The sequence below is a fragment of the Phacochoerus africanus genome, chromosome 3, assembly GCF_016906955.1.
Source record: "Phacochoerus africanus isolate WHEZ1 chromosome 3, ROS_Pafr_v1, whole genome shotgun sequence".
Taxonomy (NCBI): domain Eukaryota; kingdom Metazoa; phylum Chordata; class Mammalia; order Artiodactyla; family Suidae; genus Phacochoerus; species Phacochoerus africanus.
The window spans coordinates 13923133-13937829 of NC_062546.1; the positions used below are offsets into that span (position 1 = coordinate 13923133).

Sequence of the window (14697 nt, forward strand, 5' to 3'; positions counted from 1 at the left end):
CGTTAACCCACTGAGCAAGGGCAGGGACCGAACTCGCAACCTCATGGTTCCTAGTCGGATTCGTTAACCACTGCGCCACGACGGGAATGCCTACATTTAATGTTAATATGTATTTTACCACAATTAAAAACATTATTTTAGAAAAGGTTCTAAATAAGCCTGAAAAAGCACATAACTAGAGGTTGGCAGGAAGAAAACAAAGACTAATGAGGTACTGCTTCAGAATCTACAATGGCCACTGGGGCCTGAATTTCTTTGATTTTTACTTTTTTTTTTTTCTTTTTTGGCTGTACCCACAGCATGTGGAAGTTCTTAGGCCAGGGACTGAACCCATGCCTCTGTAGTAACAGAGCCACAGCATGGACAATGCTGGATCCTTAACATGCTGAGCCACAAGGGAACTCCAGAGTTTCTACAGTTTAAAAATCTAAAGGCATTTTTATATTAATTATTATGTTCAGATCTAGAACTTTAGTAAAGGCAGAAACTGCTGTGAGAAAATGCTTTCAAGAGTTCCCGTCTTGGCTCAGTGGAAAGGAAACTGACTAGTATCCATGAGGATGCAGGTTTGATCCCTGGCCTCACTCAGTGGGTTAAGGATCTGGGGTTGCCATGAGCTGTGGTGTAGGTCACAGACTCTGCTAGGATCTGGTGTGGCTGTGGCTGTGGCATAGGCCAACAGCTACAACTCCGATGGATCCTTAGCCTGGGAACTTCCATATGCCTCAGGTGCAGCCCTAAAAAGACAAAAATAAATAAATAAAACCTATTTAAAAAACCAAGAAAATGCTTCCAAAGTACATACTAGAAATTGCTTTTTTTTTTTGCTCCAGAATAAAGGTAAAACTTTCTAATTAAAACCATCTTAACTACCTAGATTTATTTATATTATTATACATATTTAGGTGATACAAGAATAAATAAATCAGCCCTCTGCAAAGAAAACCAATAATACTTGCCCCAATGATAAATAATGCTGTTAATTTCTAATTATTGAATTCTCTTTTCTGATGAAAGCTTTGAGCCTAAGGCTTGTTTTCTTTGTTAGTAAGGGAGATTAGCAAGTATTAGATCTTAAAGTAGGATAACACTAAATTGAGACTTTCTCCTAGAAAGAGCATTAAAAAAAAAAAATAGTTTTCTCTCTGTATGGTTTAAGGTTAGATTCAGGATTACTTAATGACCGTACCATCTAAATTAAAACAACCTCATGTTCCATGCTGGGCGGGGCGGTGGCGGGGGTGGGGGGAAGCTATCTTCCTCCCCTTCTCCTTTCTCTCTTTCCTTTTTTTTTTTTTTTTTGCTTTTTAGGGCTGCACTCGGGGCATATGGAGGTTCCAAGGCTAGGGGTCGAATAGAAGCTACAGCTGCCAGCCTACACCACAGCCACAGCAATGCAGGATCCGAGCCGCATCTGCGACCTACACCACAGTTCATGGCAACACTGGATCCTTAACTCACTGAGTGAGGCCAGGGCTTGAACTCCCAACCTCATGGTTCCTAGTTGGATTCATTTCTGCTGCGCCACGAAGGGAACTCCTGCAGTTGGATTTCTAACCCACTCTGCCACCATGGGAACTCCTTCCTCTTCTTTAGTAATGGAATTTCATTACTAAAGTTTTACCTGGGCTCAGAGTCACTTAGCTATGGACTACATTTCCCAGCTTCCCTTGCAACTAGTTAAGGCCATGTGACTAAGCTAAGGCCAGTAGGAAGTGAGGAGAAGTAACATGACCTCCTCCTGAGTCTTGGCTTTAAAACATTAGATGTGCATTCCTCTTTTCCCCTTTTCCATAAGCTGGAATGATGATATCGCAGACTCTGACTTGACCACATACAAGAGTATAAAATTATAGGGAAGAGTGGAACAATAACATGAGAAAGACAGGGTTCATGGGTGGGTATGAAAACAGTCTCTCATCAGCCTGGGTCACTCACCTCTGGTCTCCTGACACCTGAGGGAGAAATAAGCTCTGATCCTAATGTAATTAAGCCTTTGTATTTGGGGTGTGTTTGTTACAGCAGCTTTGTAGGTATCCTGACTACTACACACAGGATTTATTTTTTTTTTCCTCTTTCTTTTTTTTTTTAGGGCCACACCTGCGGCATGTGGAAGTTCCCAGGCTAGGGGGCTGAATTGGAGCTGCAGCTGCAGGCCTATAACACAGCCACAGCAACATGGGATCTGAGCTGTGTCTGTGACCTACACCACAGCTCACAGTAACACTGGATCCTTAACCCACTGAGTGAAGCCAGGGATCGAACCTACATCCTAATGGATCTTAGGTTCATTACTGCTGAGCCACGAAGGGAACTCCAATACACACACTTCAGAAAACTGCAATTGTAATCAGTTTCTCTAGAAGCAGAAATTAAAGCAAGTGGTTATGGGGGTGGTTTTGGAGTTCTGAATCGTGCCTGTGGACAAGTCCTTCAGCTTCCCTCGTGCCATTCTCCTTAAACTTCCCAAACCCGGCATGCAAATCGGGCTTCACCCTCCCTCCCCGCACCACCCTGAGGTCTGGCTTCCCCCCTACCTGTCTTGGTTGCACTGTAGATGTTCTCAATAGGGAACACGGAGCCCAGTCCGTACAGCAGGACTTTGGCCAAGGCAGGAATGAGTTGAGTGGTGGTGACCAATACGTTGACACAATTGGGCCTGAGGACAAAGGAGACTCTGGGTCAGAACTCCCAGGTACCACAGGTCCAGGCCCCCTCACGCTGCAGCTGAGCCTGGAGTCGGTGGAAATGCTGGTGGGGTTTGGAGGCTCTTCACCTTCAGGTGAGGGCAGAGCTCAAGGACCTCCAGCTATTCCTCTTTTAAGCCTGAAGCTGCCTGACATAATGACATCTAATACGAGTAGAATACTGTACCTATTTTCATTTTTTTTTTTTGCTTTTTAGGGCCGCACCCATGGCGTATAGAGGTTCCCGGGCTAGGGGTCAAATCAGAGCTGCAGCTGCCAGCCTGCACCACAGCCACAGCAACACAGGATCCAAGCCATGTCTGCGACCCACACCACAGCTCACGGCAACGCCGGATCCTTAACCCACTGAGCGAGGCCAGGGATGAAACCTGCATCCTCATGGTTCCTAGTCGGATTCGTTAACCACTGAGCCATGACGGGAACTCCGCTTTACCTATTTAAAAAGCAAATGTTTACTGCAAGAGCCACAGACTGCAATAGCTATGGGGACCTATTGGAAATGTACATTAGTGACACAGAACAAGTGCAGGACAACAGAGGGAGGTGAGGACTGGGGTAAACTGGAAAGCACATGCCCATTCTGACCTTTTCCAAGATCCTTGAAACCTACAGCTATGGATTAACTTTCCCAGTTTTGGAGTTCCCGTTGTGGTGCAGTGGAAGCAAACTGGACTAGTATCCATGAGGATGCAGGTTTGATCCCTGGCCTTGCTCAGTGGGTCGGGGATCTGGCATTGCCATGAGCTACGGTATAGGCTGCAGATGCGGTTCAGATCCCGTGTTGCTGTGGCTGTGGTGTAGACCGGCAGCTGTAGCTCCGATTCGAACCCTGGCCTGGGGCCTTCCATATGCTATGGGTGCAGCCCTAAAAAACAAACAAAATCTTTCCCAGTCTTTGGACAAAGTGTGTGTCAAACAAAACATCACCAGGATGGATTCAGATCATGGCCTGCTATTTTGTAACTGTTCATACTTTGGCTCACAAGAATCTGGATGCTAGTGCAGATGAGTAATTAGTTCTCAGGCCCAGGTTTTCTTATTTAAGGGCAAGAAGCAAGGGAGTTCCCGCTGTGGCTAAGCAGGTTAAGAACCTGACTGGTATCCATGAGGATACGGGTTTGATCCCTGGCCTTGCTCAGTGGGTTAAGGGTCTGGTGTTACCACAAACTGAAGTGTAGGATGAAAATCCAGCTTGGATCCACTGTTGCTGTGGCTGTGGTGTAGGCTGTCAGCTGCAGTTCCGATTTGACTCTTAGCCTAGGAACTTCCATATATCACAAATGTGGCCCTAAAAAAACAAAAAGAAAAAAGAAAAAGAAAAAAGAGCAAGTGGCAATTTATGAGAAGCCTGAAATGAACCTGGACCCCCCTTTTTTTCCCCCTTCTTTTCTGGCTGCATCTTGGCATGCAGAATTTCCTGGGCCAGGGACTGAACCTGCACCCAGCTGTAACCAGAGCCACGGCAGTGACAATGCTGGATCCCCAACCTGCTGAGCCATGAGAGAACTCCAGAAACTGGGCCCTCTTGATCTCATCTAGAGCCACCAGATGACCTGTGAGATCCTAAGGGATGGTTTTCAGAGCGTGATGTCAGAGCGGGGGTGTTATGGGACAAGATGGACCCCCGTTCAGAGGTCTTTAGCCCCACTGGACCCTGATGTGTCTCTGCGGCTCTTCGCTCGGCTCCGGATAAGGTGTCCACCTGCCTTGCACACCTCCCTCCACTTTATCAAACGTCTGGAAAGTGTGCCAGTGAGAATTTGGAGAGTCCAGTTCTCCCAAGTGTGGACTGGAGGGGCCACCACCCCTGAATGGGAGAAAGTCCACTGGTGCAAAGAAAAATGGCAGCTCCCACCTACCGGGAATTGATGAGGTTTAGTGCCTTGAGGGAGTGGGTCAGCCAGAGGTCGGTCAGAGCTTCCAGCTCGGCTCTGAGCTGTAGCCAGGTCTCCCTTTTGGGAGCTCCTATCAAGCCTACGGTCAAAGGAAAGAAAGAGTCGCCATCATTTTAGAGGTCTGGGGTGAGCAGGGTTAGGGGAGGGGGGTGGGGTCTAGCTACTATACCCTGAGGTTTCAAATCCGGTGGCACCCAAAGTCAGCTTCAATCCAGTGACTTTAATTTTATTCTGAGATTAATTGATCAATCCACCCATTGGTTGATCCATTCATCCACCAATTCATCCATCCATCCATCCATGAATTCAGGAGTGCCTTCTATGTGCTTAATATTGTAATAGGCACTGAACACACACAGATGAACAAAACATGAAGATTATAGCGCTTATACTGTTGCAGTGGAGACAAAGAATAATAAAATAAAAAATAACAGTGACTAACACTGAGTGCTTACTGTGTCCAGGGCTCTGTCTCTTAACATGATTTATTTCATTCATTCTCACAGTGACCCTAGAGGTGGGCCACTTTATTTCTTATTTAAAAAAAAACTGAGATATAATTGACATATACCATCCTGTAAGTCAGGGGAAGAAGCAGGCTTTGTGAGGTCCACTGCCTGGCTCACCACAGGGAAGAAATAACGGGGACAGGTTTGGCACCCTGGCAGCTGACCCCAGAGCCTACCCCTTGGTGTTTTTTTTTTTTTGTCTTTTGTCTTTTTTTTTTGTTGTTGTTGCTATTTCTTGGGCCGCTCCCACGGCATATGGAGGTTCCCAGGCTAGGGGTTGAATCGGAGCTGTGGCCGCCAGCCTACGCCAGAGCCACAGCAACGTGGGATCCGAGCCGCGTCTGCAACCTACACCACAGCTCACGGCAACGTTAACCCACTGAGCAAGGGCAGGGACCGAACCCGCAACCTCATGGTTCCTCGTCGGATTCGTTAACCACTGCGCCACGACGGGAACTCCCCTTGGTGTTTTTAAACCTGTCATTCTCTCAGCCATCAGGGCCCTTAAAACAAAGTTCAGACTCCACAGCCCGTGACTCTGCCGGGACTTAGTTGCCAATCCCATCTTTTGTCACTGCCCTGATGCCCTTCTGTTCCAGCCCTAGCAGCCTCGTCTCTGTTCCTTGAAACATCAAGTGTGTTCCTGCCTCAGGACCTTTGCACACCTCATTCCAGAACCTGGACCACTCCCTTCCCTTTCTGCCTGGCTAAGCCCTTCATGCTCATCCTAAAGGCCATGTATTCTGGAAGGCCTGTCCCGGGCCAGTCTGTTACATACTCTCTCAGCACACTGCACCTCTTCTGCATGGCACTGCTCCCAACCATAAAACATATCTGCGTGATTATGTGTTTGCTGTGTGCTCTGTGAGGGCAGGGACCAAGCGGATCTTTTTTTTTTTTTTTTTTTTTTGGTCTTGCCATTTTTCTTAGGCTGCTCCCATGGCATATGGAGGTTCCCGGGCTGGGGGTCGAATTGGAGCTGTAGCCGCCGGCCTACGCCAGAGCCACAGCAATGCAGGATCCGAGCCGCATCTGCGACCCACACCACAGCTCACGGCAACGCCAGATCCTTAACCCACTGAGCAAGGCCAGGAATTGAACCCTCGATCACCATGGTTCCTAGTCGGAGTCGTCAACCACTGAGCCACGACGGGGACTCCGACCAAGCGGATCTTGTTCACCGCCACAGAACCAGCCCCTGCTGTTAGGTGTCTGTTTAACAAACACATGCGGTATTTGTTCAAGGGAGAGCAAATTCACTGGGACACAACGCTGCAGGTGGCCGCAAGTCTTCCTTTCTCTCTGCACCTTCCCCCTTAACAACAATACAAAACCTTGGAGGCACAACACTTCACAGTTTGCAAAAGGCTTTCCCCTACATGCTGCTGTGGGTGGTCAGCTGGTCGCCCATTCCTCCTTTGTATCTGTCAGGGAGTTTGCTTCAAGTTACTGTCTGCCTGCCCCCTACCCAGAGCTTTCCCTCCAGGCTTGGTGCCCTTCCCCGGACGACAAGAGTAACAACATTTAAGAAATGCTTGCCGTGTGGCAGCGCCGTTCTAAGCACCTTCCTTGCACTGGTAATTCACACTATCCCGACATTCACCCTGTGAACCAGGCAGCATCACCACCCGCATCTGACACAGGAGGAGACGGAGGCACGGGAGGTCAGGGAAGCTGCTCAGCCCTTACCAGGCCAGTTCTGAGGTGCAGGAACAGCTGGGGGAGGGGGGAAGGGGGAATTGCCCACTGCTGTCTTTCAGCCGCAAGCTCCTCGCCTCCTAACGCACCAGGCACCTTCCCCTTAGCTTATGGGAAAGCCAAACAGCCTGACGGAAGCCCTGGGCATTTCCTGGGGTTTAACCCGCGTGGGGAGCAGATGGCCTCTGCTGGCTCCATCCCTGTCTCCCCATCCCAAGCACACCTGATCCCTTCCCCTCTGGGTGCAGGGATGGGTGAGCAGGCTGGGTTGATCCTGAAGCTCTCTGTTCCCCTCCTACAGTTGACAGACTTGGATATGAGAGGCCATAAAGTATGAGCAGAGGTGGAGGAGAAGCTGGCCTGGGGCTCCACTGGGGCTCTTCTGCCTAGGCTGTGTGATGCCGGATAGGTTACTCAACCTCTCTGATCTTAGTTTCCACCTTCATACAACATGGATGATAAAAGCAGTTACCTCACAGGGATTTTGCGAAGAGCAAAAATCTATTAGATAAAAAGCCTTCACAACAGCCTGGCATGGCGTAAGCACTCAATAAATAGCAGCAGTATTGCCAGGACCGCAGCCATGGACGAGACAGAAAAATCTTTGCCCAGGAACTGACAGTCTATCCAGGGAAATTAGAAGACACAGGGGAACCTAGAAGACTCTCAAGCAAAACTGAAAGGAACTAGTGATAAACACTACTATTTATTGAGGGTTTGCTGTGTACTGGGCACAGAGTCCTGCCTTCTGTATGCATTAACAACAAACCTCTCAATAACCCAGGGAAGCAGAACTATTTTTAATCCCCATTTCATAGACTTAGAAACTGAGGCTCAGGGAGATAGAAAGTGGCAGCCTTGGGACGGGAAGTTGGTTCTGTCCAGTTGGAGACCCTAAAATCTTCCAAAGACTCTCCTCTTTCTAGGGATGGGGCCAGGGGGTATACAGCAGAAACTATTAGCTGCCTACTCAAACCTCTTCCCTTTATGGGCCAGTAGCTGCTTAGAGACATTGTGATAATCAAAAACATCCCCAAATGCCTCCAGGGGGAGAAGCAGCCATCACCTATTAAGAGTCACTGGCCTAGAGAATTCCAGAAATAGTGACTGAGGGTCTGGTCACTGCCAAGGCAACCCTGCCTCCAGCCACTTCGAGATTTCTCACTTGGTATGATAACCAATGCTCTCATGCTACTGAAGCCTGTGGCTTTCACCTTGGTTACACATCAGAGTCACCCAGGTAACTCTATGAGTGCTGATGCCCAGGCAGTAGCCAAGTCAAGAAAATCAGAATTAGAAATTCCTCAGGGAGTTCCAATATGAGCCAAGTTTGAGAACCAGTGACTCCCAATGTGTCTTCAACTTTAATATTTCTACAAATCACCTGGGAATCTTGCTAAAGATGCAGATGCTATAGGATGCAGTAATAGCAGTTCTAAGAGGGAAATTTATAGCAATACAATCTCATCTCAGGAAATAAGAAAAATCCCAAATAAACAAACTTGACCTTACAACCTAAAGCAAGAGAAAGAAGAGCAAACAAAACCCAAAGTTAGTAGAAGGAAAGAAATCATAAAGATCAGTGCAGAAACAAATGAGACAAAGAAAACAAGGGAAAAGATTGAGACTAAAATCTGATTCTTTGAAAAAAATCAACAAAATTGATAAACCTTTAGCCAAAATCAAGAAAAAAGGAATCAATAAAATTAGAAATAAAAATGAGAAATTACAACTGACACCACATAAATCAAATGATCACAAGAGACCGCTACAAGCAACTATATGCCAATAAAATGGACAACCTTGAAGGAATGGACAGATTTTTACAAAGGTACAACCTTCGAAGACTGAACCAGAAAGAAACAGAAAATATGAATAGATCAATCACAAGCACTGAAACTAAAACTGTGATTTAAAAACTTCCAAAAACCAGAAGTTTAGAGAAGTGCTAACACCTATCTTTCTGAAACTCTTCCAAAAAATTGCAGAGAAAGGAATGCTCCCAAGCTCATTCTATGAGGCCATCACCCTGGATACAAAAACCAGACAAAGACACCACAAAAAAAGAAAATGACCAATTCTATCATTGTTGAATATAGACAACCTATGAACATAGATATAAACCTCTACAAAATATTAGCAAAATAAATCCAACAATACATTAAAAGGACCACACACTAGGATCAAGTGGGATTTATCCCAGGGATGCAAGAATTTTTCAGTATACACAAATCAATGTGATATACCCATATTAACTAACTGAAGAATAAAAACCATATGGTCATCTCAACAGATGCAGAAAAAGCTTCTGACAAAATCCAACACCCATTTTTGATAAAAACTCTACAGAAAGTGGGCACAGAGGGAATCTATCTCAACACAATAAAGGCCATATATGCCAAATCCACAGCTAACATCATTCTCAATGGTGAAAAGCTAAAAACATTCTGCAAGATAAGGAACAAGACAAGAATGTCCACTCCCACCACTTTCATTCAGCACAGTTTTGGAAATCCTAGCCATGACAATTAGAGAAGAAAAAGAAGTCAAAGGAATCTAAATTGGAAAAGAAGATGTAAAACCGTTATTGTTTGCAGATGATTTAATACTATACAGAGAAAATCCTCAAGATGCTACCAGAAAACTAGTAGAGCTCATCAATGAATTTGGTAAAGTTGCAGGACATAAAATTAATATACAGAAATCTCTTGCATTCCTATACACTAACAATGAAAGACGAGAAAGAGGGAGTTCCCGTCATGGCGCAGTGGTTAACGAATCCGACTAGGAACCATGCGGTTGCGGGTTTGGTCCCTGCCCTTGCTCAGTGGGTTAACGATCCGGCGTTGCCATGAGCTGTGGTGTCGGTTGCAGACGTGGCTCGGATCCTGCGTTGCTGTGGCTCTGGCGTAGGCTGGCGGCCACAGCTCCGATTAGACCCCTAGCCTGGGAACCTCCATATGCTGCGGGGGCGGCCCAAGAAATAGCAAAAAGGCAAAAAAAAAGAAAAAAGAAAAAAAAGAAAGAGAACTTAAGCAAACAATCCCATTTACCAGAGCATCAAAGAGAATAAAATACCTTGGAATAAACTTACCTAAAGAGGCAAAAGACCTGTACTCTGAAAACTGTAAGATGCTGATAAAGGAATTTGAGGATGACACAAACAGATGGAAAGAAATGCTATGCTTTTGGATTGGAAGAATCAACTATGTCAAAATGATGACTCTAATACCCAAGGCCATCTACAGATTCAGGGCAATCCCTATCAAAAAGACCCCAAATAGCCAAAGCGATATTGAGAAAGAAAAATGGAGCTGGAGGAATCAGGCTCCCTGACTTTAGACTACATGACAAAGCTACAGCCATCAAAACATTATGGTATTAGCACAAAAACAGAAATACGGATCAGTAGAAAATGATAGAAAGCCCAGAAATAAACCCAAGCACCTATGGTCAATTAATCTAAGACAAAGGAGGCAAGAATATACAATGGATACAATGGAGAAAAGACAGCTTCTTCAGTAAGTGGTGCTGGGAAAACTGGACAGCTACATGTACAAGAATGAAATTGGAACATGTGCACAAAAATAAGCTCAAAATGGATTAAGGACCTAAACGTGAGGCCAGATACTATAAGAATCTTAGACGAAAATATAGGTAGAACGTTCTTTGACATAAATTGCAGCAATATCTTTTTGGATCCACCTCCTAGAATAATGAAAATAAAAATAAAGAAATGGGACCTAATTAAACTTAAAAGCTTTTTCAAAGCAAAGAAAACCATGAACAAAACAAAAAGACAACACACATAATGGGAGAAAATCTTTGCAAACGAAGGGATTGCAAGGAGGGATTAGTCTCCAAAATATACAAAAATCTCATACAGATTTATATAAAAAAAAAACCCATCAACAAATGGTCAGAATATCTAAATAGACATTTATCCAAAGAAGACATACAGATGGCCAATAGGCACATGAAAAGATGCTCAACAGCACTAATTATTAGAGAAATGCAAATCAAAACTATGAGGTATCACCTTACACCAGTCAGAATGGCCATCATCAAAAAACAATAAATGCTAGAGATGGTGTGGAGAAAAGGGGCCCCTCCTACAATGTTGATGGGAACGTAAACTGATGGAGCCACTATGGAGAACAGTATGGAGGTTCCTTAAAAAACTAAATATAGAACTATCACATGATCCAGCAATCCAACCCCTGGGTATATGTCTTGGGAAAACCATAAGTGGGAAAGATACATGCATCCCGATGTTCAATGCAGCACCATTTACAATAGCCAGGACATGCAGAATGGCCATCATTAATAAATCCACAAATAACAAGTGCTGGAGAGGGTGTGGAGAAAAGGGAACCCTCCTACACTGTTGGTGGGAATGTAAACTGGTACAACCACTATGGAGAACCGTTTGGAGATACCTTAGAAATCTATACATAGAACTTCCATATGACCCCGCAATCCCACTCTTGGGCATCTATCCGGACAAAACTCTACTTAAAAGAGACACGTGCACCCGCATGTTCATTGCAGCACTATTCACAATAGCCAAGACATGGAAACAACCCAAATGTCCATTGACAGATGATTGGATTCGGAAGAAGTGGTATATATACACAATGGAATACTACTCAGCCATAAAAAAGAATGACATAATGCCATTTGCAGCAACACGGATGGAGCTAGAGAACCTCATACTGAGTGAAATGAGCCAGAAAGACAAAGACAAATACCATATGATATCACTTATAACTGGAATCTAATATCCAGCACAAATGAACATCTCCTCAGAAAAGAAAATCATGGACTTGGAGAAGAAACTTGTGGCTGCCTGCTGGGAGGGGGAGGGAGTGGTAGGGATCGGGAGTTTGGGCTTATCAGACACAACTTAGAATAGATTTACAAGGAGATCCTGCTGAATAGCATTGAGAACTATGTCTAGATACTCATGTTGCAACAGAAGAAAGGCTGGGGGAAAAATGTAATTGTAATGTATATATGTAAGGATAACCTGACCCCCTTGCTGTACAGTGGGAAAAAAATAATAATAAATATTTAAAAAAAAAAACCAAAACAATAGCCAGGACATGGAAGCGACCTAAATGCCCATCAGCAGAGGACTGGATAAAGAAGATGTGGTACATATATACAATGGAATATTACTCAGCCATAAAAAAGAATGAAATAATGCCATTTGCAGCAACATGGATGGATCTAGAGATTATCACACTAAGTGAAGTGAGGCAGAGAGAGACAAATACCATATGAGATCACTAAAAATGATACAGGGGTTCCTGCCACTGTGCAGTGAGTTAAGAATCCAACTGCTGAGGCTTGGGTCACTGTGGAGGTGTCAGTTTGATCCTTGGCCCAGAGCAATGGGGTAAAGGATCCAGCATTGCTGCAGCTGAGACCCGAGCTACAACTTGGATTCAATCCCTGGTATGGAAACTTCTATATGCCACAGGTGCAGCCATAAAAAAAAAATGATACAGATGAACTTAACAGGAAAATCTACTCAATACTCTGTGACAGCCTATATGTGAAAAAAATCTGAAAAAGAATGGATCTATAGATCTACCCATCTCTGATTCATTTTGCTATACATTTGAAACTAATACAACATTGTAGTCAACTATATTCCAATAAAATAAAAAAAATGCAGATGCTGACTTAGTTGCTGGTGGAGGGGCTTGAAAGTCTGCAGTTTTTTTTTTTTTTTTTTTTACTTTTTAGGGCCACATCCGTGGCTTATAGGACGTTCCCAGGCTAGGGGTCAAATCAGAGCTGCACCTGCCTGCCTACACCACAGCCACAGCAATGCTGGATTCGAGCTGCATCTGTGAACTAAACCACAGCTCACAGCAACACCAGATTCCTGACCCACTGAGAAAGGCCAGGGATTGAACCTGCATCTTCCTGGATATGAGTCATAACTGTCGAGCCACAATGGGAACTCCTGAAACCTACAATTCTAACAAGCTCCCAGGTGATGCTCCTGCGGTTGGTCCAGAGGCCACAAGCTGAGTATCGAGGAGTGAAGCCAGCAATTCTCAAACTCCACTTAGCATCGGCATCGCCTGGGGGGCGAGTTAAGCCACAGAGGGCTGGGCCCACCCCAGATCTGAGGTCTGAAGGTGGGGCCGGAGAATCTGCCTTCCCAACACGTCTCCAGGTGATGCTGCTGCTGGTCAGGGGACCACAGGTACAGAACCACTGGTTGTGATTAAGACATGGGGGGGTGCCTAATCATGGGCAGGTTGCTTCGCCCGTTCCTTAGCCTCCACCCCCCCAAAGTGCAGATGATGAAATCCCAGCGCCCTCTTCCGGAGGGTGTCACGAGGGTTACACGGAGGGAACTAGGATGTGTAAGCCCCTCAGAGCAGCGCCCGGCGCCGAGCACGTGGGATGTGAGGGACAGCCCCCATCCGGGCCGTAGTTCCCTTGTCCAGGGGCGCAGCCGGAGCACAGGCCGGCCCTCCGGCCCCTCTCGCCCGCCGCTCACCGCCAACGTTGTTTTTGTAGGTGTTGTACATCTCCTTGACCCGCCGGTAGCGGAATGCCAGCTTCCTCATCCAGTCCACGCCACCGTGGACGCCGGAGCCCAGGCACAGGTTGGCCCCTGGGGCCGAACTGTGGAAGCCATCGGCAGAGAAGTTGTAGGTGCTGGGGAGAGGGAAGGGGCGGGGAGAAGAGACAGTTAATGTGGGGCGGTGGGAGGTGGGGGCTCTTCCCCAGGACCCATGGGTGCGGCTTAGGGTGCCACCATGTCTCCGGAGGTGTGAGGGAGAAGCAGGACCACGGCTTTAACCAGCTTCTCAAACATCAGGGAGTCCTCTGCTCCTGCCTAGTCAGCACCCGTTTTCTGTTCTCTTCTTTTCTTTTCGGAAGTTCCCAGGCCAGGGATTGAATCCGCACCACAGCAGTAACCAGAGCCACGGCAGGGACAATGTCAGATCTTTAACCCACTGAGCCACCAGGTAACTCTTATTTTCCTTTCTTTGGGTATCAAAGGACATCTCTATTTTGGGGGTGGGGAGCCATGCTGTCCCCTGCTCCCCCTTTAGAATTTGAAGGTGGCAGGCAACTCCGAAAAATGACTGGCCTTGGTTCATCCTGAGGGAAGGGTCTAGAAGAAAACATCAGTTAGTTCTTGCTACTTTGATCCCCAATCTGCCCTCTCTTGCGTCCCCCGTAAAAGGCCCGGCTGCTGATCCTTTCCATTCTATGAGCATCTCCAGATCTTTCCGCAGAAAATTCCCTACGTTAATTTTTCAAATTTGTTAAACAGGCAGAGTCGATGGCTGGTGCTTTGCAGTCAAAACCCTCCACCGGCATGAAATGTGGCCTGGGAATGGGTCAGAGCGTCACATGAAGTTAATGACAGAAGCCACAGCTGGCAACCAGAAGGGCAACGAGGGGGCGATTCGGCCCCAGGGCAGCTAGAGTGGGCGAGTGAACACCCCTGCTCCCCATGAGCACCACTGCCTTTTCCTCCACCAGAGGCTTGGTATAGGACTGCAAAGTCACGGGAGTAACACAGGCCATGACGTCACGAGGCAAAACCAGGGGGTGACTAGGGATGTCAAACCTTCAAAAATGTGAGTCTCTTTGGAGAGAAAAAGATGGGGGAAGGCAGGTCCGTGTGGACCCCAGGGGACCCTGACTTTTGCCCCTTCTTTGAATTATTTTGTTTCTGAATTTTCTGTGATGATTTTTAAGGGTGAAAAAAGGCACCGTATTTTTTTTTTTGTCTTTTTGCCTTTTCTAGGGCCACTCCTGCTGCACATGGAGATTCCCAGGCTAGGGGTCTCATCGGAGCTGTAGCTGCTGGCCTACGCCAGAGCCACAGCAATGCGGGAGCCGAGC

General features: G+C 46.2%; 1 protein-coding gene across 3 annotated transcripts in view; it reads right to left on the bottom strand.

The window, feature by feature from the left end:
- Positions 1-14697, bottom strand: part of EYA2 (EYA transcriptional coactivator and phosphatase 2) — a 278029-nt gene that overhangs the window by 10050 nt on the left and 253282 nt on the right. For all 3 annotated transcript variants that reach the window (XM_047770951.1, XM_047770952.1, XM_047770950.1), the window contains 3 exons: positions 13334-13494; positions 4568-4682; positions 2538-2659 (listed from right to left, as the gene is read on the bottom strand). In XM_047770951.1, the coding sequence (XP_047626907.1) occupies positions 2538-2659; positions 4568-4682; positions 13334-13494 (398 nt within the window). The remainder of the gene's footprint in view (positions 1-2537; positions 2660-4567; positions 4683-13333; positions 13495-14697) is intronic.